The 25,840-nt window shown below is 58.8% G+C and overlaps 1 protein-coding gene across 1 annotated transcript in view; it reads right to left on the bottom strand.

Annotated features, from left to right (window-relative positions):
* Positions 1-1,508: 1,508 nt before the first annotated feature.
* Positions 1,509-25,840, bottom strand: part of SKAP1 (src kinase associated phosphoprotein 1) — a gene marked incomplete at its 5' end in the record, with an annotated part of 152,982 nt that continues 128,650 nt past the window's right edge. The window contains 5 exons of the mRNA XM_082010633.1: positions 1,509-1,739; positions 13,931-14,043; positions 19,796-19,858; positions 24,761-24,922; positions 25,697-25,760. Of these exons, the coding sequence (XP_081866759.1) occupies positions 1,641-1,739; positions 13,931-14,043; positions 19,796-19,858; positions 24,761-24,922; positions 25,697-25,760 (501 nt within the window). The 3' untranslated portion in view covers positions 1,509-1,640. The remainder of the gene's footprint in view (positions 1,740-13,930; positions 14,044-19,795; positions 19,859-24,760; positions 24,923-25,696; positions 25,761-25,840) is intronic.

Raw genomic sequence — 25,840 nt, 5'->3', positions numbered from 1 at the left:
TGGGGCAGGTGTGTCCGCTCAGTCCCAAGCCCTGGTCCTTTTCGCACCAGAGCGTCAGTTCCTTCTTGCCCGGATCCCAAAGGGTTCCCAGGAACGACGATGGAGAGATGGATACCGGGCCCTGCAGCTGCCTCAGAAATGCACCAGCCCTGGGCGAGATGCTCATGTGTGGGGAAATGGAGACAAGGGAGGGCTGAGCGTCGCGCCGAGGGTGCGCAGATCCCCGCTGCCCCGGCACGGGCTCCCGCCGCTGCTCAGGGTCACCCACGCTGCAGGGAGCAGGAGCACCGGAGGGATTTGAGCCGAGCTTGTGCTCCACCAAGCTGAGCTCTGGGCGTCCCAAAGCCATCCTCCACCCCAAAGACGTGCCCGGCGGGGAGTTGCCTTCGCCGGTGCGAGCGAAGCCACGGGCGCCTGCATGCTGCTGGGGTCCCACAGGGTCCCCCCGCTTGTGCCTTGTGCCCAAACATCTGCAAAGCTGTGCTTGGGAGCAGCATCCGGCCGCTGCCTGGGATCACCCCGCGGGCGACGCTCCTGCTTCGGCACCAAGCACCCCAGCCGCTGCCGGCCGAGGGCTGGTGGGTGCCGGGGGGCTGCTCCGGCGCAGCCCAGGGGGTTTGGGCACCCTCCCCGGGAAGGCTGCAGTCAGCAGGTACTTACCACCATCTAGTGGCCCTTCAGCCAAGTGCGGGAGGAGGATGCGCTGGGTTAATCCTCGGTCGCGGGCCGGGATGGGCCTGGACCAGAGGGCTGCGGGGATGCTCAGAGCTGGGGCTGGAGGCGAGGGGCCACTGCCCGCACCCCGCTCCAGCTCCAGACCCGCGAGGAAGTCTGGAGCAGCCGAACGTGGAGAGGAAAATGGTTTTATTGCGAGCTGCCAGCCCCCCACGCCCCCGCCATCGGCATCGCCACGGGTGCGTGGCCGGGTGATGGGACGCGGATCTCTGCGGGTGCCCGTAGCAGGGGCAGGCGGGTGGTGGGGACAATCTCACTGGTATCTCAGCGCGGCCCGGGAGAGAAGCACCTGGATTCGGGGAGGGGGAGAGACACGGGTGACGGTGGGGAAGGGGACACAGAGACACAGGTGACGCAGCCTCACATGGTGACTCGCAGGCACAGGGGGGTTAAGGAGGGTGGGAGATCTCCGGATGAATGTGGAGGTCTCGCTGCCCCAGGCAGGTGCCAGGACTCTGCTTCTAGCTCGGCTGCAGACCCCCTCCACTCTCCCAGCCCTGATCCGTGCCTCAGTTTCCCCATCTGGCACATGCCTCCATAATGGGCTTTGTTTGGGTGAAAAACACTGCTTGGTGTCAGCGTTGGTGTTACAGCTGGTGACACATAGCTCTCCGGGTCCGATGGAGGTGGCTGCCGTGATTTTAGCAGGTTCCTCCCATGGAGCTTGAAGGACTCGAAATCCAGGGAGGGACAGTGGGCAGGGTGGCATTGTCCCTGAACTGTGGCTGTGGTTCCTGGTCTCGCCTGCTCCCAAGTAAAATGGAGACCAGGAGATGGAGCCAAAGACAGTCCCTGAGGCTCAGCACCCCAGCGACGCTGGGGCACCCCAGGAAATGAGCTGCCTCCCCACCCCCAGCGGGTGCACCCCGGGGTGCCACGTCTCACCTGGGGTGCCGTGGTCCTCATCACTCCTCCAGGTCATAGGCAGCCACCAGGTAATCCTTCGGGACGATCCCAACCACGTTGTTGAGCTCTCCGACCCACCAGCCGTACACGTTGTACTCCTGGGGAGACACAACCGGAGCGACATGGGTTTAGTGCCGGCGCAGGGGACGTGGCTCAGGTCCCTTCGGTACCCGGACCTACAGAGAGCAGCCCCCAGACTCCCACCAGAAAATACCCCAGTCCCACCTCTCCCCCTTATAAATCCTTCACTGCCCTCCCTAACACCCCTCCTTCGTCCTGCCCTGCCCTCCCCCATCGCTCCGGGTCCTGTGGGGCATGGCTTGGGGCTTGCTCAGAAACAGCATTTAGTTCACACCCTGATATTTTGGGGTATTTTAGTTACAGATGGCAACCCTCGGGATGCCCCAGGCTCCAGCCTGAAGCTCTGTGAAGCCTCTCCGGCTGGATCGTGCCTGGGTAACCCATCCCCTCTCCAGATTTACCTGTGATTTTTCCCTCTGACAGCAGATTTTGGAGGCAAATAATAGCAGAGAAAACCTCCACGCCACCATGCAAGGAAGAGGAGGAGTTAACACACAGGCTTAAGAAGTTTGCCATCAAAATAGGAGATATTTTTTTTTTTAAAGGAGATGTTAAGAGTGATGTGCACAGCAGAACGTCCCATCCCGTGTCCCACGCAAGCTCTGACCCCCCCAGTCTGCTTGGGGCGTTTAATGGGTCCCTGAGCTCATCCCTGCTTCCCAACAGGGAAAGGGCTTTGCTCGGGAGGGGGGCTGAGGGTCACCAGGGACAGACGTTGCTCCCAGCTCTGCAGATGGTGCTGCCCTTGCCGGAGCCAGGAAAGGGTCCCAGGAGCCACGACATTCCGCAGGTTGGGGTCCCGATGCTCCCTGGGGACCCACACCCCAGCAAACAGCACCCAGTCAGCCCCCGTGATGCTGCTGGAAAGGAAGGAGCGGGGAGGGATGGGGGCTGCATCCCCCTGCCCTGCTGTCCTCAGCAGCCAGGGAGGAAAAATCCTGCTGCAAACCCAGAAGGAAAAAATTGGGGTCTATTTGCTGTAGCCTCATGGACAGAGGGGCCGAGATGCACCCCAGGTGTGACGGGGAGCCCCCAGCCTCCGCTCGCTCCCCCCCTCCAGCTCTGCCGTAGCCTGAACGCTGTGAGGTATTTTAAAATAATTTCTGCTTTGATGAATTGCTGGGTAGTCCGCGATTGCTCATAATCAAAGGGAGGAAAATGCAAATGAGAGCCAGCCGAGAACTCGCGGCACCGAGCGTTTATTTCACTGCGCAGTGCCAAAAAGAATTAAAACAACATTAAACTCCCAGCAATAATGTTTAAGTCCTCGTTTCCAAGTGCCAAATTGCACCACTCTGGATCATACAGATGTTCGTTAATTATGCTAATTTTTATTAAACTATTAAAACGAGGAGTGCACTGGCACAGCAAGGCAGAGCCCAGTGCAGGGTGAACTCTGCTCTCGTCTGGAGGTGCTAATTTACATCTCGCTAACGTGCTGATGCCTGATACCGGGTTTTGGAGGGGGGTGAGGAGGAGGAGGGAGCTTGAGCACGGTTTTGCTGGAATCTACCTAATTACGCGCTAATGGGGCCTCTGTGCTCAGTACCTGCCTGGACTGGGGGGAGGAGGGAAGTAATTTAGCTGAGACTTTACAGAAGGGACTGAAAACCCACTAATCGGGAAGGTAATTGCTCCAGCGAGGTCGGTGGGCCCCGAGCGGCACCCGCAGAGGGGAGCAGGATGCTCTGCCCCCTCCGCCCGCTTAGCCTCCATCAGGTGCTGCGTGGCAGGAGCTCGGCAAGGCGCTGGAGGCAGCACCCATGGGTGCTGATGCCATGCCGGCAGCCTCCGGGCATCAGCCAGGAGGCAGAGCAAAGCTGTCGCTCTGCCCTGTCTCCAGAAATGCAGCAGGACCGAGAAACTGGGAATCCGGCGTTCTTTCCAGGCTGGCGTGTAACAGGCAACTGGATTTGGGGGTCACCCCAACACCCCGGCAACCATCCCCCCCCACCCAACCATCCTCCACATGGCCACGACGGCCCCACTCCACTCCCAAAGTGCTGCGATTTTCTCCCAGAACGAAGAAAACCCCTCAGAGCCCTTCTCCACGCTTCGTTCCCGAGATCCCCGGCGCCCAGCAAACCCGAAGCAGACGCTCGCTCAGATAATCGGCCGCAGTCGGGGCTTTTACGGCGGGTTGGTGCACGGGGCCGTAAAAGGCTTTATGCTGCTAATCTCCATCGACAAGGAAAAGGGGGAAAAAAGAAACAAGACGACAACCACAACCCAGTTTTTCTCCCTGCCTCGCACCACGGCTCCTCCAGCATCACCTGGGAGAGACGGTGCTCTTCCGAGGAGGGGGAAGGAAGAGTCCCTGAATGATCCAACTGCAGATTCCCCCCATCCCCAACAGGGACGACGTCCCCCAGCCCAAGCCCAAGGTCGCAGAGGCAGTGACGGGAACGTGGCCAACGGTTCCCTGCATGGCCCCAGGTGGACGTCCGCCTCGTGGGACCCTAAACATGCAGCCACGTCCCTCCAGCAGCACTTCCCGGGCTCCGTCGACCTCAAATTGTCCCATTCCACATCTCTCCTGCCCCTCACCCAGGAGCATGGGCTCTCTTCCTCCACCGAATGCCACAGGGAGGGTATTTACTCCCCACTGCTGCTCCCGAGCCCTCCTTGCCACCGCGCTCCTTCGCCAGCCCTCGTAAACAACCCCATCGAGCTTCGGGAAGACCATTAATCACCCCCCTTCGCACAGAAGATCAATGACGCTTTGATGGATGCCGAAGGAAAAGCCAATCAGTCAGGGACTTATCGGTTTATGATTGCTCGGCCCCATTATTAGCGCTTGTGTGTCATACATTATTGTTAGGAAAATGGAGGAATCTAATTCATAGATGAGGTATGGCGGGCACGCGAGGGATTGGCTGACACCGGGGAGTTTTATACCAGGTCAGCTATACATCTATTTACCTCGAAAACCAGCTCGGAGCTGCAGCAAGCTCCGAAGTTGAGGGGCTACCTGCCCTTGGGGGATTTGGAGCCGGCAGTCGCTGAGGGATGCGGTTTCCTTGGCACGTCACCCAGCCCGGAGGCACGGAGGAGCTCATTTGGGTGATGCTCACCCTTTGCTTCCCATCATGGCTTACTATTACCTGCCCCCCCGCCCTGCTCTTTTGTAGGGCAAAACCCTATAAAAATAAATGATTCACACTTGCTTCCAATGATTCAATTCCCAGCTGCTGCCAGGAGCTGAGGACACAGGGCTGGGGCTGGGGCATTGCTCCTTCCCCTCGTCCCGTCTGCCGTGCCCGCTCCGGCATCGCCCGGGGTGGCTGCGGTGTCCCACCGCACCGGGGTCTGTGTGTCCCACCGCACCGGGGTCCGTGTGTCCTGGCCCCGGGGGAAGAAGCTAACAGACGTAAGGGGCTCAGAGCAAGAAGGGAGGTGGAGGGAGAGGAAGGTGATGGTGCCCAGCTGGGGAAGGCCAGGCAGAAACGACCGCCCAGGCTCGGGGAGGCACGTGGGCAGTTTTGGCAAGGACGGCAGGGCAGCTCCTCCTCGAGATGAGTTCCCAGGCTTTCCCCGGGATCGAAGGCCTCCAGGATAGAGCCCATCAGCCGTTCCCCGTTAAAAACAAGCAACCAACCCACCCGGCAGGGCAGCGCCGCGGGACGAGGCGCCCGATGACAAGCCAGCCCTGAGCACGCCGCGGCGGCGGCACGACCCGGCTTGTGGGTGCCGACGCGGCCGGGGCAGGAGGGACGCGCGTCCCTTCGGGCACCCCGGGGCCGGCCGGCTCCCCGCTGGGGTGCCGCAGCCACGGGGCCGGTGCGGGGGACACACGGCCGGGGCAGGCAGACGGACAGACGGACAGACGGACAGACGGCGGGGCCGGGCCCCCATGCAGCACGGGAGCGGGCAGAAGGTGCAGCTGGAGCCTGGCCAGCCGCCGGGGCCGGGCTGGGAGACAATAGCGGCGGCAGCATCGGATCCGCGGCGCTGATGGGATTGGGAGCCCGTGTGAAACTGCCGTATTAATATTTATTCCATAAAGCGCGCGGCTCCCAGCTTTGCGCGGCTCCGCCGCGCTCTGACCGCAGTACCAACCCTCAGGCACCGCAAACACAATTTGAAAACAATGTGACGGAAATGTTTAATCTGCTCAGCCCATCTGTGCTGCGTATTTCTCCAGATCTCCCTGAGAGAGGCGCCTTCGAATCTCCACATTGCCTTTAATATTCTCCTAAATCACCTCCCCACTGCACTTCAAGGGCCATTGCTACAATATCACAGGTTCATCGAGAGTGCACGGGAGAAGGGGGGTGCAGGCAGGGGAGGGTGAGGGACGGGGGTGTCGGCTGGGATATTTTTTATTTTAAAATATTTCCCAGGGATGGTGTTCCTGTGCCCCTCGGACAGGCAAAAGAGAGAAGGAAAAAAAAAAAAAAAAGAGGAGGGGGCTGGAAATCAGAGAGAAGTTATTGTGCTGTTGCTGGGAGGCGGTTAGCGAGGCTGTTGAGGAGCAAACAGGCTGGAATGGAGCAAAAATCATTTCCAAAGAACCGCTTTTATGAATCTCCGTCCTCGGCCGCTCGCCTTCACGTGCGGCTGCTGCTACTCCTCGCTCCGGAGGGCCCCACGTGCAAAACGGGCGCGGATGCTTGGGGAAGGGGGGAGACCCCAAAGCAGCGGCAGCCCAGGGTGGGGGTGGCTGAGCCCAGCACCGCTGGTCCCCCCGGCCGGCACAACCGGGACCTAGAGCCGAGATGCCCCAGCTCAGGGCCACCCCCGCTCCCTGCCTCAGTTTCCCCGTTACACCAAGGCCAATCCCCCCACGCGGCTTTTCAGCGCTTAAAGGGGGCTTCTAAGATGGGGACAGACTTTTCAGCAGGGCCTATCGTGACAGGACAACGGGTAACGGTTTGAAACTAAAAGAGGGCAGATTTAAATTAGATCTAAGGAAGAACTTTCTCCCAAGGAGGGTGGGGAAGCCCTGGCCCGGGTTGCTCAGAGAGGTGGTCCACGCCCCATCCCTGGGAACGTCGCCGGTGGGGTTGGACGGGGCTCTGAGCACCCTGATGTAGGGTGGGTGGGCTAGATGGCCTTTACAGGTCCCTTCCCCCCCAAACCATTCTACGATTCTATCTCCACTTGGGAGACCCCCGCTCCCTCCCCGGGCTGCTGGGTGCTGCCACCCCCACATCACTCCACAGCTGCGTGCGGGATCCAGCGGATGCGTGAGGTGGGGGGTGTGTGGGGCCTTGGAGGGGATGCATGGGGTGCAGGGAGGATGCGCGGGGTGCAGGAGGGATACACAAGGTGCGGGGGGGGATGCGCAGGGTGCAGAGGGGGTGTGCGGGGTGCAGGGGGGTTGCACGGGGTGCAGGAGGGCTGTGTGGAGTCCAGGGGGTGCGCAAGGGTTCAGGGGATGTGTGGGGTCTGGAGGGTGCCGGGGTCCAGGAGGGATGCCTGGGGTCTAGGAGGGATGCGTGGGGTGCAGGGGGGATATGCGGGGTGCAGGGGGGATGCGCGGGGTGCAGGAGGGCTGTGTGGGGTCCGGGGGGTGACCAGGGTCCAGGAGGGATGCGCGGGGTGCAGGGGGGATGCGCGGGGTGCAGGAGGGCTGTGTGGGGTCCGGGGGGTGCCCAGGGTCCAGGAGGGATGCGCGGGGTGCAGGGGGAATGCGCGGGGGGGACCGGGGGGCGCGGCGGGCCGGTGTTGCATCCCGGCGTTGCCATGGCAGCCGCTCCCGGCTCCGCTTCCTGCATCCCGGGGGGCCGGATCCACCTGCTCCTTCCCGGCCGCCGCGGGGTCACGGGCGGGTCGGCAGAATAAATGAACGTGAGCACTAATGATGTGTTTGCTGGCTGTTTATGCTCTCTGTGTGTCAGGGGCACTCACATTTAGAGAGCTCATTATGGCTGCAATTAGACTGCACCATTGCTAGATATTTAACTCCTTTTTCTTTTAAATTAGCATTTTAATAACGTGCTTTGAGCAGGGGAAACAAAATGACCATTTTTCACGGACAAACTTCCTAGCTGTAGGTGCAACTTTAATGGCAAAGTTGCAAGGGAGGTAAAATAAGATCAGGCCCGTTCCCACCTCTCCCTGCCCTCTCCCCCTCCTCCCCCCCGGGAGCGGGGGGGGGGAGACAAAAAAAAAAAAAAAAAAAAAAAAGCCGGGAGAGATTTTTATTTGCTTTATCGCACACTCCATTTCCTAAATTTGTTCTGCAGCCAATTATTTTCGCCTTTAAAGTCCCGAACGCTCACGCCTGATGAAAATTAGCAGCCATCTGAGTTAAACTCTGCCTGTGACCTGTGAAGAGGGCTCGAAATAATTGCGTACGTGTGCGTGTGCACACGCGTGTGCGAGGAGCCATCCATCCCCGACTCCCCGAGCTGCAAGGGGGGAGCGGGGGGGGTGCGGATGGGAGCAGCCAGTGCCAATTATGTGATGGGTGTTATCAAAATATCTTTATACGGTAACCCCCAGGGCCGCTTCCCTGCAAAGGTCACCGCAATTATTTCCCCTTGGTTCATAACTCTTTGGCTGGGCTTAGGGGACCGGGGGAGGCAGAGGGGGACGAGGGGGACAGCGGAGGGGCTGGCTGTGGCCGCTGCACCGGGAGGAGGGATGGGGACCAGCGGAGGGGCCTCGGCGACAGCGACGGCTCCGCCACTTTACCGAGAACGTGCGAAAACGTCCGTTTTCTTCGCACCCGCTCGGCAAAGCAAGCCCAACCCCAGCCCAAAGTCGCGGCTCCGTTCCTCCGTTAGGGTTTACGCTCTCAATTAAGCGGTGGCCCTAAACCACCCACCTTTCGCCCGGGGATTGGGGGGAGGGCCCCAGGGAGGGAGCAAGGGACCCCCAGGTGGGGGCACCCACTGCTGCTGGGCTGGGAGAGGGCCCTGAGCCGGGGCAGGGGCTCATTGGGAGTGGGTGCCCCCTCTGCCCCAGCCCCCGCCGGCTCCAGCCCCTTCCCGTAACGACCGGCAGCCCCCAGACACCCCAGGTCAGGACCGGGAGCCAGAGCCGGGGCTCCCAGAGCCCCCACGCAGCCGAAATCGCGCTGAGGGTCCTGAATCGGTGGGGAAGCGCGGCGGGGAAGGGCAGGAGAGGAGGGAGAGCGACGCAGCCTTTGCGAGAACGATGCTTTAAACGTTTCCTCTTTCGCACCCGCTCAGCCGTACCTTAGGCACCGCCGTTACATAAATACAATCCGGGTAGCGCAGGCTATAATTTGGTGATAGCTACCCCAGGACATATCTAGATACACTTCTGTTATTTTAATTAAATACTGCATTATGGTTTGTGACAACTTCATCGCTATAGCGTAAATGAATTTGGAATTAAAGTCTTACTTAGGCATTCCACTACTTCCCCCCCCCCCCTTCCACCCCTCCGTGTTACAAAGCAAAAGGCTATAAAATCGAGATGTTTGTTCATTTACAGATGGAGCAGCTTGGAAAAGGGGGGGAAAAAAGAAGGGAGAAAAGGAGAGACGGGTGCAGAAGCGAGCGCGAAACACCGGTGGCTTGTGAGCACCCTCGGGTGGAGAGGAGCACTCACGGGGGATGCGGAGTATTAATTGTGCGCGTCACCGTTATCCTCCGGACCGAGCTCCTCCGAACACCCCTTCCCCCGGCCGTGGGATTTCGGAGTTGTCCATGATTCTCATTTTTAACCCTTGGTTTGCGACTGCTGCAGAGAGGACGAAGCGCTGGAAGTTTTAGACCTTTGGGGATTGGGTCTGTGGGAAGGGCACGGCGGCGGCCGGAGACACTGAGTTACGGCAAAGGGAAACTTTTTATTTTATGCCCAGGCCTGGGATTTTCGATTCCACCCATCTATTATCTCGTCTCTAATGAAACTAGACCGTACGTGACATTTTGCAATATAACTGCTTTAAATGTTACCACATCAATTGGTTTAAATGTTACCCGCGCCTCATGAACCGGGAGATGGTTTTATAATTATCTCCGTCTCTCTCTAACGAACAAAGATTTCTACTGTCTGCTGGTATTTTACATTAGCAAAGGAAACAAGGACGGCTGCTCGAAACACGGGTGCTCAACAGGCTCAGGCAAATAAAAATCGCAAGTTGTGAGGGTGGCAGAGGTGTCGCCTCTTGGCAAATCGACGCCAGATTTAAAACCTTCCTGATCTATTTTGCAATTGGGGTTTCGCCCTCAGGTCTCCCCTCGTTCCCTCTATTGACGGTTAACCACCCCCCAAATAAAAACGACTCGCATCCATCTACCCGCGCACGTATATATGTATATAATATGTAGATCCATAAAACGACGGCAGCCTGTGAAAGTTATGGCCGGGGAGGGATGCGTTTAACGACGAGGCTCCGCTTTAATATTTCCCATTGTCACAACCCCAAGTGAAATTTCCACTTCCATTTACGAAATAAGCTGGGAAATCGCCGCGCATTTGTTACGCTGGAAACAAAAAGCACTTTTTTTTTTTTTTTCCTTTTTTTTCTTTTGCCACCCATTTGAAACAGGGCATCACAGGAAATGTCACCCCCCACCTCCCCGGCAGATTAGCGAGGGGCTCGTTACTAAATCTCTGTCTAATAAAGGCAGAGTTGACTCTGGAGGAGCTGCTGGTTATAACGCTGGCTTTGGAAAATGGAAGGATTGTCACACTTAAAGACACAAATTTCCCCTGTAATATATTCGAATGGAAACCTCTGAATCCAATACTACATGGGCATATCTAATAAATTCACAATATTTCAGCCTCAACAGCCTACAACGGTTAGTTTTAAAGATTTATGTGGTAAAAAATTACTCGGTGATGAATATAGTTTATTCTGTGCAGTATTGGAGGGTATAAGGAATTAAACTACTGTCTTTAACAGTGAATTTATTATTACCTCTGTCAAAGCCAAAGTCTTTAACAGCATTTATTATAAATTTCAGTGCAAAATAAATGGTCAGAGTACGCCTTAACCCCCCCCAGCAGAACCACATGCCAGCCCAGGACAAGTTCACAGGCCGGGGGGCAGCACCTCAGCAGCCCCCCGAGACCACCGGGGCTGGCTCTGGGGTCCCGTGACCGTGGGGAAGGGGCCCCACCGCAGCCACCGCTGCCCCGTGGGGACCGGGGTCACCCACCGCGGAGGGCAGGACGGCTGGCTCGGAGCTGGCGCGGTGCTCGGTGCGGGGTGAAAGCAGCGGGGCTGGGGCAAAATTTGGGATGCGGCATCGGGGATGTGCGGATGGAGCCCCCGTGGATGGGGCAAAATTTGGGATGCGGCATCGGGGACGGATGGGCGCTGGGCATCATCATCGGCGCTGCCTCGCCGGCGCTCGGCCACCCTTTTGTCCTCGCCGGCGATGGGTGTCCCCTCATTTATAAAAATTACCTGGGAGGAATGAGGCTGCCAGGGGCTCGTTCTGGACGATTGGCTCCCGCCGGGGGGGCGAGGGGGAAGGATGGCCCTCGCTTGAATTTGACCGGTGGGTGACCGTTGCCTTCCAGCTGACCCCGCCGTCCCATCCCCGTCCCTCCCAACTCGGGAGCCACCCAGAGGGGTTATTAATGGGAGTCGAACGCCGCCCGGGAGCCCATCTCCGCAGCCCACCCCGCCGGCGGCCCGGGGGGCTGAGCCCACCGCCCCGGGGTGCGGCCGCACGCTGAGCCCTGACCGGGCTCGTTACACATTGGCTCCATCACCCACGAGGTACAGCGCGTCGCGGGAGGCGGGGGGGCCGCGGCCACCCGCGTGGCCTCTCCCCGCGAGCGAGATGGCCCCAAATCCAGGCAAAATGCCACTAGATGTCACCACACGCCTTTCGCTCGGGGTGCGGGGTATGGGAATATGGCCCCCCTTTCCCCCCCCCCCCGCTTTCATTGAAAGCAATTGAGAGAATTAACTTATCCGGTTTTATGGCCTGCTTGTCACATCCAACTAAGCCCACTTAAAATAGGAAGTCTCGCTGCATTCAAATAATTATCATAACGTACAAATCACTCAGCCAGGGGACAAGGGAACGGTGCCGGGAAAGGGACGCGATGCCGGGGTTTTGCTGGCATTACTGCTTCCCCCTCCCCAAATTCATTTCCCCGTGTATTAACGGGGCTGGGGTGTACAGAGCAGGGTAGCGGTGTTTCGGGGTCCCTGCAAAGTGGGGTGACGAGGTGGGGTACAGGCTCTGCAGCTCGGGGCGTGACCCCCCTCGGCCCTGTTATCCCTGCAGCACCGGGGCCCGACGAAGCGCTGCTGGCACCGGGGTGCAACAAGGACCCCCCAGGTTGAGGGGGACGGCAAGAAAAGCCCTTGGCAGCGGCATTCCCTGCGCTCCCGGTCAAAGCCTCCCGGCGCTGGCAGAGGTGCCCAGCCGGGGGCTCGGGGCCGCGGCACTGAAGGGACCACGCCGAAGAGGGACGCGGCGGGTGACGATGCTGCCCTCGCATCCCCCACGCCGCAGCAGCCCCCCACCCTCCCTGCGCCCGCAGCCTCGGGGCTGCCGGGTCCCCCCCCAGCTACTGATGTCCACTAACCCCCAAATCACTTTTCCCCGCTGTCGATGCTCGAAATGTCAGACAGGACCCGAGCAGCAGCCGGCGTGTGCTTCAAACACACCAGATGGATTTTTATATTAGCTACTATTTCATGTTCAGACAGAGCGACCGCACCGCTAGAACGGCAGCCTCGACGCTCCCGAGTTTGCTTCTGTGAGATTAATTCTGCGAAATTAATTGGGACAAGATTGAAAAGGAAATTAAAATGCAGCTGAGTGAACAGGCTTTTCAAACACCTTTCCCCCCCCTCCCTTCGCCGCCTCCCTCCTTTCCCCCCTCCCGGCCCCGCGCCGCCTCCGTTCTGCGGCGGCCGCGAGCATCCGTCGCGCGAAGTAATTTACGGGGGAAAAGCTCTCAGGACCGATCGGTTACGTGTGAGGAAGCCGGCACAAGAGTCGCAATCTGGAGCCACTGAAGAGAGCGAAAACCCTGCCGTGACTCCAAGCTGTGTCCCCGAGCTGGCGCGGGGCGGGGGGACCCGACCCGCTCGGCCGTCGGCGGGATGGGGCGAGGGGCTGGAAGTGGCGTGGGGTCGGGGGGCTGCGGGTATCGCCCCCAGGGACGGCTGTGGGTTGCCCCTGGTGCCACCCCCCCACCGGATGAACTGGGTGACGAGCTGGGGCTGTGGGTTCAGTGCCCGGAGCACGTCAGCCCCGTCCCGGGGGGCAGCGGGTCGCTAAATAGCACTGTAAGGTGCTTTGGGATCCACGGATGGGGAAGTCGCGGCCCTCCAGGATGGGACGGCAAAGCCCAGGCGCTTTTTCTCAGCTGTAAAACACGACCTTGGTCTTGACAAGCCCGAGACATGGAGGTGCTCTTCGTCTCCAAAGGTCCGTACTCACCATGGTTGAGCCACCGCTGCATGTGCCACCCTTCCCCACGTCGGGTCCACCCCGAGAGGGTGCCCGCCGAGGGCAGATGGGGCACGACCACCAAATTCATCGCTGTTCCCGTGCCGGACCGGGGTGCGAAGCGCGTTGCACAGCACCATCCGCGCCATGCAACCCCCCAGGTTCGGCACGGTCCTTGGGGTGCAAAGCGCATTGCAAAATAAAGCACAGCCCCCCGAGTTCATCACTGTCCCCGTGCCAGGTCGGGCTGCAAAGCCTGTTGCAAAAAAATCGCCGACAAAATACAACCCCCCAAGTTCATTGCCGTTCCCGTGCCAGACCGGGCTGCAGAGTACATTGCCAAAACATCCCCCATAAAATGCAACCGCCCCAGCTCATCGCTGCCAGCCGGAGCCACCACGGTCTGGCAGGGACCGGCTGGGAGCCAGGACAGAGCCCTGCGGGGACAAGGAGAGGGTCACAGGCACCGGTGGCTCTGCTCTTGCCCCCGCAGACCTGCTAACGCAAACACTTAATTTATTCACCTACGTGCATTTGCCGAAGGGAGCCCTGGTCACACCCGGCCGAGCAACTCAATTACCCCTGTAATACCCGAGCAACAGCACGTACAGACTCCATTACCGTGGAAAAAAAAATCAAAAAAATCAAAAATCTTGCTTTGGGGCATGTGAAATGCCACGTGTGAAGGCAGGGAGTACAGGCAGGAGTGGCATCACTGGGGCATCCCACTCCCCCTTCCACTAAATCGTTAATTTATCTCTGCTTTGGACTTTGATTTTGACCAATTTCATCAGCCCTTGACCTTGCAGTTGAGCCGCAGCCCCACGACCGTGGACACGGGGCTGCCGGCGATGCTCTACCTTGCTCAGGATGTAGATGAGGTCCCCACGGCGGAAGGAGAGCTCGTCGGGATGCTCGCTGCTGCAGTCCCACATGCCTTGGTAGTAATTAGCGTAATCTCGCCAGGGACCTCCTGGGGAAAAAAAAAAAGAGAGGTCAGGGGGATGGGGAATGATATGGGGATATACTGGGGTTGTGGGGTGGGATGCTGGGGGAGAGGGGCTGGTATTTGTTGGGGAAAGGAAGGAAATGTTGGTAATACTCATTTTGCATTTCAATTAAAAGGCCGATGCCAAACAGGTACTGCAAGAAAAAGGGGCTGGTCAATAAATAAATGCAATAACTACCAGTAAATACAGGAAAACACACTGGGAAAAGTTTCTGTTTCAGAAAACCCTGAATTAAAGCTGTTTACTACGAACCACAGAGGGAACCCAAGACGCCGTCCCTCTCTCCCAAGTCCCTCATCTCCTTCTCGGGCTCCAAGCAAGCTGTCCCCGAGGTGGACATCCATGACTTGGGCAAGGAGGGGACACGTGGCACCAGCGCCAGCTCTGCTGGGCAGTGTCCCCACCACGGTGACGGCCATGCCAGAGGCCACGGAAGAGGAACACCGTTAATTAACACCGGTACTTGCACAAGGAGGATGCTGCCGGGGAAGGTGACAGCCAATTTTATTAATTAATTACAGAAGCCAAGCAGGGGATTGCAGTCGATGGAGCAGGGCCCGCTCAGCAAGCGAACGGCACCCACTGCTTGACCGGGAGCGCCCGGAGCAGGAACAGGGACGGGAGGAGAGCAGGGAGCAGACATCTGCCTTCATCCCCCATTCCCGCGGGGTCCGAGAAGGTCCCGTGGAACGATATAATCTGATCGCTCAGGTCTCGATCCTCCCGTCGAGCCGGGAGTTTGGGAAGGCAGAGCCTTTGCTCGATGCCTGTGGTCACAGCCTGCTGCAGAAAGGCAACATGAGCCAGAAAACTCTTTTTTTTTTCCTTTTTTTTTTGTGTTTTTGTTTTGGAGAGGCAAATGATCCGTTTGCTGAAAGCCGTGGGTCTGGGCTGACGAGACTGTTGGCAAAGCGTGCCCAGGCTGGGGTCTGCCCTGGGCTAAATGTGCGCGTGGGTTTTCTGGAAAACGGCGCAGCGGCGTTTCCAGAACAAAACATTGCCCTCTTCACCATCTCAGAATGGCATTTCCCACCCCAGAACCTGGCCCAGAGACCAGAGCCACCACGAAAGGTGGGTCCCTGCCCTGTGATGGGTCCAGATGAGCCTGATGCCAAGGTCTTGCAGAGCCTCACGCCCGCAGGAGACGCTTGAACAAGGACGAGGGAAGCAGCTTGTGCCAGCACATCCAACAGATCCTTCACAGCATCACCCCCCGCCCCCCAAATAACCCAGATCCCTCATTTTCAAGCACACAAGACGACTCTTAAAACATGCTCCTGGACCAAAGGCTTCAGGCAGGAGACTGCTCTGATGGCACAGCACCGAAGCGGGGGTGAATCCAGATGTCACGACACGGCCATCTCCATGATGTGACCCCCATGGATAATTAAACCCAGTAAAACCACGTTCTGCCGGGGGAGGGATTCGAGCACCGGGGCTGTACCAGCGAGCTGTGCTGCTCTGCCACGCAGCTGAACCAAGCCCAGAAAGCATAAATAGAAAATATCGAGCACATGTTGGAGGAAATGTTTCTAATATGGTATAAGGGACCGAGTGATAAGGGTGCATCTGGAGTACTGTGCCCAGATTTGATCACCTAAATATGAAAAAGGACATTACAGACATGGATAATGGCACAGCAGGGAGCAACTGGAATGACTCAGGGACTTGGGGAACTTAAATAGAAAGGCTGGGAGAAAAAAAAAGTAGGTCTGCATCCTTTGGAAAGTATTAAAGGGGGAGCACACAGTGGCGAGGAAAAGATTGTGAAGGGAATAGGAGGAGTAGGAGCTACTGAGTTATTTAAGCTCGTGCTAAGCGCAGGAACCAGAGGTTATGAACTGGAGGCAGAGGAAATATCAGGGCGCGCGGGCTCTGAGCAGGGGGACGAGGCAAGCAGCAGCTTTGGTAGGAGCCAACAAATTGTGTAATTAACACAAAGGGTCGTTACGGGAGGGTGTGAGGACAACACCGTGATGCAGAGAATAACCCAGTACGTGGGGACGGCGCTCAGGCACTGACCTGCTGGTGTGCCCGGTGAGGCAAGGCTGGGGAAAGGCTGCTTCGGTGGTATCGGGAATACCAGTAATTCTACGGAGCATCATCATTAACTTGCTGGCAAAGAGATTTAACCGTAGCCATCCCCCAAATCAGCCTCCGCTCCTCTTCAGAGAGAGTTCTGCTCTGTGTCACTAAGGTAGCGGGAGGGGAAGGAGGTTCGGGTTGAGGCAGAAAATACGTCTTCCTTCAAGATGCTTCCAGAGCCGACAGCATCCATCGCCCTCCCGGAGCTCCCCGGTACGGGGACCCGGCCGCCCGCTCGCCCATGACGCTGCCGGGGAGCCGGAGCCAGCCTTGTCCCAGTTGTCCCCCATTTACCAGGAACGCTTGGGAGGTGCCTCCCTATCCTGAATCTCCTCCTTCCTGCTCATCCGAAGAACAAGAGGACCTCGGGGGCCGCTCGCCACCCCATCACGGAGCGGAGGAAGGAGAGGCCGTCGGTAAAGCAGAGACTTTGCGGCAGCCGTGCGCGTGAGCCCGGACGTGACGCTCTGCGAGCACAGAGGGAGAAAATTTTCCAGCCCGCAGGAAGGTTTACGCTCCCGAAAGTTTGGGGATTTTTCCCCAGCTATGTCAACTGCTCGGACGGAAGGTCTCATCCCTCCCTCCACCCTGCCTTCCACAGGTCAGCACTAATTGCATCGGACCGGGGAGAAGCCTCACGCCAAAAGCGCGGTCGGGCTCTGCGCTTCGTCCCCGGCCGCAGCTGCAAAAGCCACGAAGATGTTCGTGCCAGCGGCCGAGAACACCTTGTTAAAACTAAGACCGTTTGCGGAAGAGGGATCCTGGCTCGTATTTTAGCACTTCAAGATAAAGCCAGGCAAGGGAGGACTTCAACGTGCCGCCTCCACGTGGGACGGCGAATGTCCGTGATCCTCCAGGCCGGTGGGATGGGGGCTGGATCCAGACAAGCCACCCCAGGACTCCTGCATTACCCCGCGTTAATTCTGCTCGCTTTTACAGAAAAGAGGTTTTGTTTAAAAAGCCCCAGTGCCCTGTCTAGACATTTAAATCTGCGTTCAGGGCAGAGCCGTGATTCCAGTGCAACTGATTTACACCGATGTAAGTGGGACGAGAGCCTGCTCCCATGCCTACGGGCCTGGGGGTCATTAAGAAAACCAGCCAAATGTGACAACCGCATCATTTTCTTCTGCGGCCTGAGCAGCCCCGAGCAGGGGCTGTGGGAGAGGCATGATCCTCCCCAACCCCTTTGCTTCGGGCGTGTTGCTTCAGAAGCCTGTTGATGCTGAAACCTAATGACAACCGTCTGCAGCTCAGGGGTTTCCAGCGCTGTGCTCATGCTAGGTGAAACCTCCCGCCGCGCTAAGCGCAGGGGACTGCGGCAGGAGGCAGGCTGCGAGGATTTTTCGTTTTCCAAGCGGAGGAATTTCGCTCTGTGTGTGCTTGGCTGGTAAGCTCGCACCGCAGCAGCAGCCCTGACGCCCGGCCGGCGCAGAAGGCAGGGATTAAGCAGCCTTGAGCGAAGCAAATGGGCGTCTTGGCAGGAGCAGCCTGAAGCTCTCAGCTGGATTTGCTGGGCTGCTCCAGCATCGTGGCATCCTTGTGGCTCTTAGAAATTAGAAACAATAGTTTTCCATTAGCCAAATGCTCATCTGGCAGTTGGGCCGTGTGATACAATTCAGAAATAGCCCCTTCCCTCCCTCCCCGCAGCCCGGCCCTCTGCTCAAGGACTCCCCTCACCTCTTCTCGCCCTTGCTCCAGTTGGGCAGAAGCACAAATTACCGCGGCAAAAGGCACGAGGGCTGGGGTTCCCGGCGCTGCCATAACCTTTCCCTCTTGAAACGCAGCCCAGCGTTTCAGAAGCAAGAGTCTAATCCATTATTTAGCGTAAAAACAGAGGCAGGACTTAAAGCGATCATGACAATGCTAATAACTAAACCAGTTATAACTATTAACAACAATTACAACTGCCAGGCAGATGCTAATGAGGATGAGCAGGGTGTTTAAATGGCTGGCAGGGCTGTGACAGGCGAGAGCCAAAATCCTGGGGGTGGCCTTGGGGTGCAGGTTCATCGTCACCGCTGGCACCAGCCTGCCACGGAGCCGTGCTCCGCACCCCACTGACCCCCCCCTCGAGCCGGAAAACCCCCGGGGGAGCTGCTTTTCTGCCACCTGGTCCTTCGGATGCTTAAAAGCTGAGGCGGTTGTGAAAGGCAAAGAAAAACGTGCACGTGTACGTGCATGTCCCATCTCCGTCTGCTTTCCTTCCCCCGTGCCGAGGCGGCTCCAGGAGAAGCGTGCGGTCCTGCTTTACGACCACAGTACAGTTTATAAAGACCAGGGCGTCGTTTTTTTCCAAGCTCTGGGTGCTGGTACCGGCTGCAGCTGCCACCCGCTCCGGTGGCCAGATAAGTCATCGTGCCGGGGGGTGGGAAACAAGCTCCGCAAAACCGAATCAGCGGAGAAACACCGACGTGCTCCGGTCCCTGCAAGGAGCTGGGTCTCAACCCTGCCTGTGCTACCAAGGTTTCGGTAGAAACAGGCCTGAGCACCCTCCTGGGCTGGGGATAACGCCCAGGAAACATCCAAGGGGGTTTGATGTTGGCCAAAGGGCTCGCTGGATGTTGGAGCAGGCTTTCCGGAATTGCCACCGGGAGGGGTAAACCAGCTGAGCAACGCTCGGGGTGCGCGTGCCTTCAGAAGAGCACGAGTGAAGCTGGTTTAGCTACCCCCCATCCAGAGCACCCACCACGGGACCCCTCCGGTCTCCATCGCCCCACGAGCAGGATGCCTGCTGTGGGTGCCCGGCTGGGATGGGGCTGTCTCCTCCAAGCTCCGGAGCAGGAGGATGGTGCGGGAAGTCCTCCCAAGCCGGGCTTTGCCAGGACGACGTGTTTTCCCGCGCGGCGAGGCGTGAGCGGAGCAGCAGGAAGTCCCCGGCCGGTCCAGCCCCGGCTGCTCGGACACGAGCTCTGCTTTCCCGCGCCGGGGCGGAAGCGGCGATGGAAAGCGAAGCAGGTGGGACCGGGGCGGAAACGGATCTTCCGCTCCCATCCCACGGTGCAGGTCCTTAAGGAAAAAGCAGGGGTGGGGGCCCTGGTGACCGCGGCAGGTTCCGGGCGGGCGGCGCTGGTTCCTGGGGTGGTGGTGCGCGTCCTTCCGGCTTCCCGCGCCGAGATCCCTCCCTGCGGCGGCTTCCTCTGGGCCGTGACTGGCTTCCTGCCCCCTCTCCAGGCTGGTTCTGCCCCAGCTCCCCTCCCCGGCCCCTCGGGGTGCGCCGGGAGGGCTGGCTGCCTCCCCGCAGTCCAGGATGGGACGGGGGACAGGGATGGGTGTGCCTCCGTGGGACATCCATCCGCACGCAGATCTCATCCGGCGGGAGAGGGGATGGGCGTTGGGGCTCCTCCGTGGAGGGCTCACCAAGGCCACCCGCCACGGGGTGCCTGTCCAAAAAGGAGAGGCATCCCCGCGTGTGGAGAAGATGGGGAGAGCTCCCCAGACTCGAGCTGTCCGAACTTCACGAGTTGCCGTCTCTCCTCCGTCACCCGTCGGTCTGCTCTTGGGGACCCTCCCATCCTCCACACACCCCTCCGTCACCACCTGCACCCCAGGACACTCAAAGGTGGCCAGACTCAGGCCCCCAACCATGACCTGGAGGTCCTTTGGGTTGGCCAAAGTAGGGTGGGCTCTTACCGCTTCTCTGTCTGCTTCCAGAATCCTCGCCGTCCTCTGGGAAGGGGGGGTCCAGCTCCTCCTCTGGGGGGAAACAGAGCACAGAAGTCAGGGGAAGGGCTGTGAGCATTACTGCTGCACCAAACCCCCAGGCAGGCAGAGGGCTGTGAGAGCATCCGACTGTCAGAATAATAAATTCCCGGCTTAATTGTGAAGAGTGGAAAGGAGGAAGTCACAGATAATATTTTAAAACATGTTGCATAAAAATATGAATTGTTGTTAACACTGGTAAAAACAAATCACTTATTATAGCCTCATAAATTTAGGCAGCACTTTGCCGAGTGCCCTATAGGAAGAGATGCTTCCTGTGCCGGATTTGCAGCTCAGAGAAAACGGGACGCCGGGGAGAAATGCCAGGACAGAAACGTGAGGAAGGACTGGGAACAGAAGCAGAAATAAAAGAGGAGAAAGAGTATCCCGGGCAGCAAAGGGCAGGCAGGCTGGCACGGCTACGGAGGATGGGGAAAGAGGCTGCAAGAAAGTAATAAGGAAAAGGTTAAGGACAGAGGGGCTGGAAGGCACAGGGAAGCCCTGTGAAAATGGCTAGTGACCGACGGGAGCAAGGATCTAGACACAAATAAGTTGAAATAAGATTATTTAACAGCAAGCCAGGTACAACCCATCCAGCCTGAGCTGCTCTGGGTGCTGGGGCAAGTCGAGTGCACGGCACCCACAATAGCTGCCGTCACAGCCCGGGCTTCCTTCTGCAGCCGTAAAGACTAGAAGCAACCTGATAAAAATAATACAAATAAAACCCGATTCTGAAACGCTGCAGAAAGCCAACGCTCAGGCAAATTGCTCATCTGCACCTCTTGCACGGCTGCTGGCGAAGGGCTGTCGGGGAGCCCGGTGCAGAAGGGGTGTCCCTGGGGCACCTCGGGGGACGCGGCTTTGCTGTCACCTTTAGGCAGAACCAACAGAACCCAAGCCCGGGTCTTCTGCTGAGCCCGCGGCACCCGATCGCAAGGCAGCGACGCGCTTTCCGAGGACGCGGCCCCGGCCCCGGCGCTGATCAATGCAAACCAGGTCAGATCTCCACTGCCAGCTACAAATTGCATCCCGAGTCGGAGGGTCACTGCAACTGCTCCCCCATTAGACGGGAAGCGGCACCAAAGATCTTTTCTAAATAAATCAGACTTTATTGTAAAACTCGGCCACTGACGAGACAGAACCTCATTAGCATTGATTTTAAAATAAATTATTGAAAGTGGCTTTTGCCTGCTCTTTGCATTTGTAAAAGAGAACACCAACGTATCTGTAACAGCGCGCTCCCCCCATCGTTCCCACGCACGCGCCCCAAACCTTCGCCTCCGGATTCCTTTATACTTTAACCGACGGCACCAAATCCCCTAATCCCATCTCGGCACGGGATGGAGGGCAGTCAAACCAGCTCCCGCGCCCGCGTGCCACGAAAACCCCGGAGCCACCCTGCAAAGAGGGGCAGCGTCGGTCCCCCCACCCGCACCCAGGGGGTCCCCACGGCCACCCCTCCTCCCGTCCGTGCCGGGCACGCTCCGCCGGCTCGCCTCCGTGCCTGCGTCCTGCAGGCACCGCTTCCACCCCGGCGCCGGGCCGTCCTCGGGAAACTTCTTCCCAGAGCCCTTCTCGCGCCTCCCGGCACACGCACGCGCCCCTTGGGAAGCGGCCGCCAGCGCTGACGCGGGAAAACACGTGCCACGGAGGCAACGCTGCCGCTGGGTTTCCAAGATGAGCGAAGCCGTGTGAATCCTGCACATGGAGGAGGTCGGCGCTGCAGGCTCCGGCTCCCTGCCCGGCTCCGGCTCCCTGCCGGGACGTGCTGCTGGGCAGCTGCGGGTGCCCCGATGATCCCGGGGGGATGTAGCTGTCCCGCTTCCTCCATCCCCAGACGGCAGAGCTGGCCCCCTTGCTGGCACAGCTACTGGGGAGCCACGGTTACGGCCCCTCACCAGCTCAGGCAGCTCTGGGGGTCCTGGCTGCTGCTCCCCCACGTCCTCGCTCTCCAGCAGCCATGCGAGGATGCCCGGCAGGCATCCGTCCTCTGTGCCTCAGTTTCCCTTTCTTTCCCTGCTGACCACTCACCCTGTGCCTATTGCAAAAGGTGCTCGGGGGAAAACCCCAGGCGGTGCCCAGTCCTCGCGCCGCCCGGCCGCCCCGCGGCGAGCGCTTCGAGGCTGATGGGCTGCGAGAGCTGCGATGGACGGAGGCTTTTGCGGAAAGTCTGGGGGGGGGAAACTTGTATGGGATTTTTCTCGGGAAAACGTGGTGGGGAGGTAGCTGGCTGGCGCGGCTTCCCCTCGGCGGAGAGCGGCCAAGCTCCGTCGTCTCCTGCGACGGCGCGGAGGGGCACAGACACCCTGGGGGGGCCGCGGTGAAGGCACTAATCCTGGGGGGGTGCTGAGCCCTGCCTGCACCGTGGCTCGTCTTGCAGCGTGCTGGGTCCAGGCCACGGTCCTGCAGATTTTGGGCTGTGCAAGTCCTGAGGGGCACCCACGGGGAGGCGAGAAGCTCCCCTCCGCTCCGCAGCCCGGCAGCCTGTAGCATCCAGGTGCTGCTCCGAGTCTGGAAGCGATGCTCTGCCTTCCCAGGACCTGGGTGTTTGATCGCAGCCAATATCTGGATTTTATAGCCATGAATCAGAGAGAAATGTTGAAAAATGCATACCCTGGGGGCTGTGCTGCTTCCCCCCTGTGCGGAGCATCACAGCCTCGGCCACACCACCCTAGAGAAAATGTCCTTACATCCCCATGGGCAGCCCCAGGCACCCACGCCCGGGGTCCAGAGCCCCCCGCAGCCCCCCACCCCGGGCACGGGAGCCGGCGGGCCGTGCACCCCACCGCCGCACCGAGCCGCCGGGGCATTGGGCAGATTCTCAGAGGAGCTGCGTTTTAATGTAGCAATTTGATTCAATTTTCCACTCTATAAAATTACCCATCACTGCTCGTTGCTTCCTAACAGACACCTTCACTCTTAATTTAACAATCCTATCGAATTCTGCCAGGGAAATTGGAAAAATTTATCACCTGTGAAATTTTATTTTTCCTTGGTTGTATCTGTTTTTGTAAAACTTCATTAACAACGATGACTTGCTGAGGAAATTATCTCTTCATCTCCCCCCCCCCCGCCCCTTTCTTTTTTCCCCGCATCCTCTTTCTCTCTATTTTCACTCGGGACGCGATGGAGGCAGCCGGGCCCGGAGGAGACCCCAGCTTGGACCGGGACTTTCCCTGCGCTTGCTGGGGGGGTCCCAGGGGGGCGAAGGGCTTTGGGGGGATGAGCCCAGGGCAGAGCAGACCCGTCCTACCTGCCCCCGAGCCCTGCGGCTGGTTTCTCACCGCTCGCGCGGCCGAGCATCCGCTCCGCCGCAACGTGCCGCCGCCTCCTGCCCTGGACTCGGCCAGGAATTGGGGTGTGCGGGGGGCGAAAACGCACCCAGGCGGGAGAGCTGCGGCGTTGCTTCGCGCCGGCGGCGTCCCGCGCGGTGCCCGAGCCGCGTCCCTGCGCGTGGGCGCGATTCCGCCGCGGGCTGGATGCTCGACGGCCGGAGAGCGGAGGCGACGCGGGCGGAGGCGGCTGCCCCGCGGCTCCTGCCCGCGCCCCGGCTCGGCGCGGCCGCGATGCTGGGCGCAGGAGGCACCGACCCGCGCGCCGGAGCAGGAGAGCCACGTCCGTGGGAACCCGAGACGTTGCATCCCGGGGCGGGGGCAACGGGGCGGTGGGGGTCTGTCCCTAAATCAGCTCCTGGCGGGGTCACCGTTAGCCACGCGTGGCACACAGCTCACGCCTAATACCTGCCCCACGGCGCTGGTAGCCGCAAGGCAGCCGCCGGGGCAGCCAGGGACGCCTCACACGCGCCGGCCCGGGGACCGCGACCGGGGAGGCTCCCGCGGGGCTCGGCGACCGCTCTAGGTACGGCCGGAGGAAGAGGAAGCTGCTGCCCAAACGAAAGGGAAGGTCGGGAAGGAAAGGTGAAAGATGGACGGAGCCGAGGCTTTGCGCAGGCGGCCCCGCAGCCCCAGCTCCGCTGCCGGCAACCGTCCGGATGCCACGTGCGAACTGCTGAGCAGATTTCCTTTAGCACCAAGAACGAGACAAAGATCTCGGGCACCGTAAAGCTTTCTGGTGCGCTTCATTATTTAATGTGGGGGTTTTTTGTTTGTTTTTTTTTTAAATCACTACAAATATAAAGTTCTGAAATAAATAAGAAGAAACAAGGACCTATTTTGCACCTCCAAACACAGACAGCAAGGGACCCTGCGCTCGGGGATGGGGAGCAGAGCTGGGTGATCTCAACCTCAGCGCAGAGGCTTTGAATAAGGCTCGGGTGACCCCTTGACCAAGCCCTGGGGCACGTCACACCGTGATTTCTGCTGTAGCGGTGAGAAAAGTTGCAGACCGTGTCACCCTCGCAGGCTGCTCGGTTCTGTGCCGGGAAGATTGCTCCTGGCTCCTCTAACCAGCAGCCGCTGCCATGCCACCTCCAGACCTCGTCCACTGTTAGTGAACGAGCACTGGTCTTTAATGCAGTTATTTTATCATCTCTTGGAGGGCCGGTAATTGTGTTACAGCCATGACTGCATGCCCAGAAGGGAGCATTTTCATCATCTCAAGTCTGATTTTCCAGGTAACACAGCCCAGAGATTCCACTCTCGCCAAACCTAATATCACTCGAGCTGAACGGACCACAACCTCTAAAAGCCTCCCCACCTGAATTTACAAAGCCTCCACCTCACCAGAACAGAAAGGGTTTGCTCTCGTGGTCCATCAGCCAGTCTGAACAAAGAAACGGGGCCAAACCTTTGAGTTACGGCTCCGTTAAACTCAACCAAGCTCTAGGTGTTCATTCCCATCCATGAGCATCAACGACGTGGCCAAGGTCTCCTGCCATGTTTGCGGGGCTAAGGCTAGGGGTGGCTCAGGTTTTAACCTGCTTATTTGGTCGCTTACCTGGCAAAACCTCATAGATGTCATCCTCTTCCATCTCAATGTTTGGGTCATCCTGATTCAGGGTGGTATTTTGGGATGCTGTGTTCGCAGAGTCCAAACTGTCCACGTCATTGCAGGGTTCGTCGTCCTCCTCGTCGCATGGGATAGTGAGGGAGCTCAGGTCTGGCCGGAGAAAGCAAAAGCGTGGTGAAACAGAGCAAATCGAAGTACCAGCTGGATGCTGGCACTTTCCGTGAGTTGAAATCCAGTAACAAAGCCTCTGCCACCGCACTTTGTGCTCACTGTGGAGCTGGCCGGGGGTGAACTGTCCCCTTGCTTGGCCCACGAGCACCTGGAGTAGAGAAAATGGGATGGAAGCCGAGAATAGGCTAAACCGAAGGAGAAGCCCAAGAAGGGATGGCAAATACCAGAGAACAAAGCCAAATTCAACAAGCGCCTCAAGGAACTGAGCCTGGCCCCGTTCCTGGGCAGCTGCCTATGGCTTCCAGCGGGTTTCCTCAGGCCGGAGTCTTGTCTCAGCATTGCTGGTCTCAAACTGGAACAACTCCGGCGAAGCCAAACCCCAAGCCAAGGACAGAACAGCAGATCTGCAACCCCGGCGGTGAGGAGCGATTCCCACCCTCTTCTCGCCCCACTTGGCGACACTTGCAGCCTTCGCACACAGCTATCCTCTAAAAGCAGCCAAAAAGCTCTCAAGTCGAAACCAAACGCCCGTGGGCTCCAAACCACCGCTTCTTTTTAACCACCTGCTTGGAAGACCAAAGCCCCAGAAAGTCTCTTTTTGCTAAGAGGGGACACTGGGACCCCAGCAAGGTCTCAGCATTGCACAAGCCCACCCGTTGCTGGAAGGAGCAGCCCAGGCTGGGTGGGATGATGCTGCCAGGATCAGCCCAAACAAAGCGGGCACGCTGGCTTGGACCACGCGGCCAGACTCACCCTTCAGGAGGAACTGGATCTGATCTACCCAGTCTTCAGCCTCTGCTGGGCTTGGGGCTGTGAACTGGAGAGAGGTTCACCCGTTATTGTGCTGGTTCTTGCGTGTAGGAAGAAGAAAAAAGATTTACAACTGGAACAGGGGAT

Source organism: Phaethon aethereus, assembly GCF_964289735.1.
Source record: "Phaethon aethereus genome assembly, chromosome: 25".
Taxonomy (NCBI): Eukaryota; Metazoa; Chordata; class Aves; order Phaethontiformes; family Phaethontidae; genus Phaethon; species Phaethon aethereus.
Note: the sequence above shows the minus strand (reverse complement) of the source record. Positions and strands in the feature narration are given on the sequence as shown.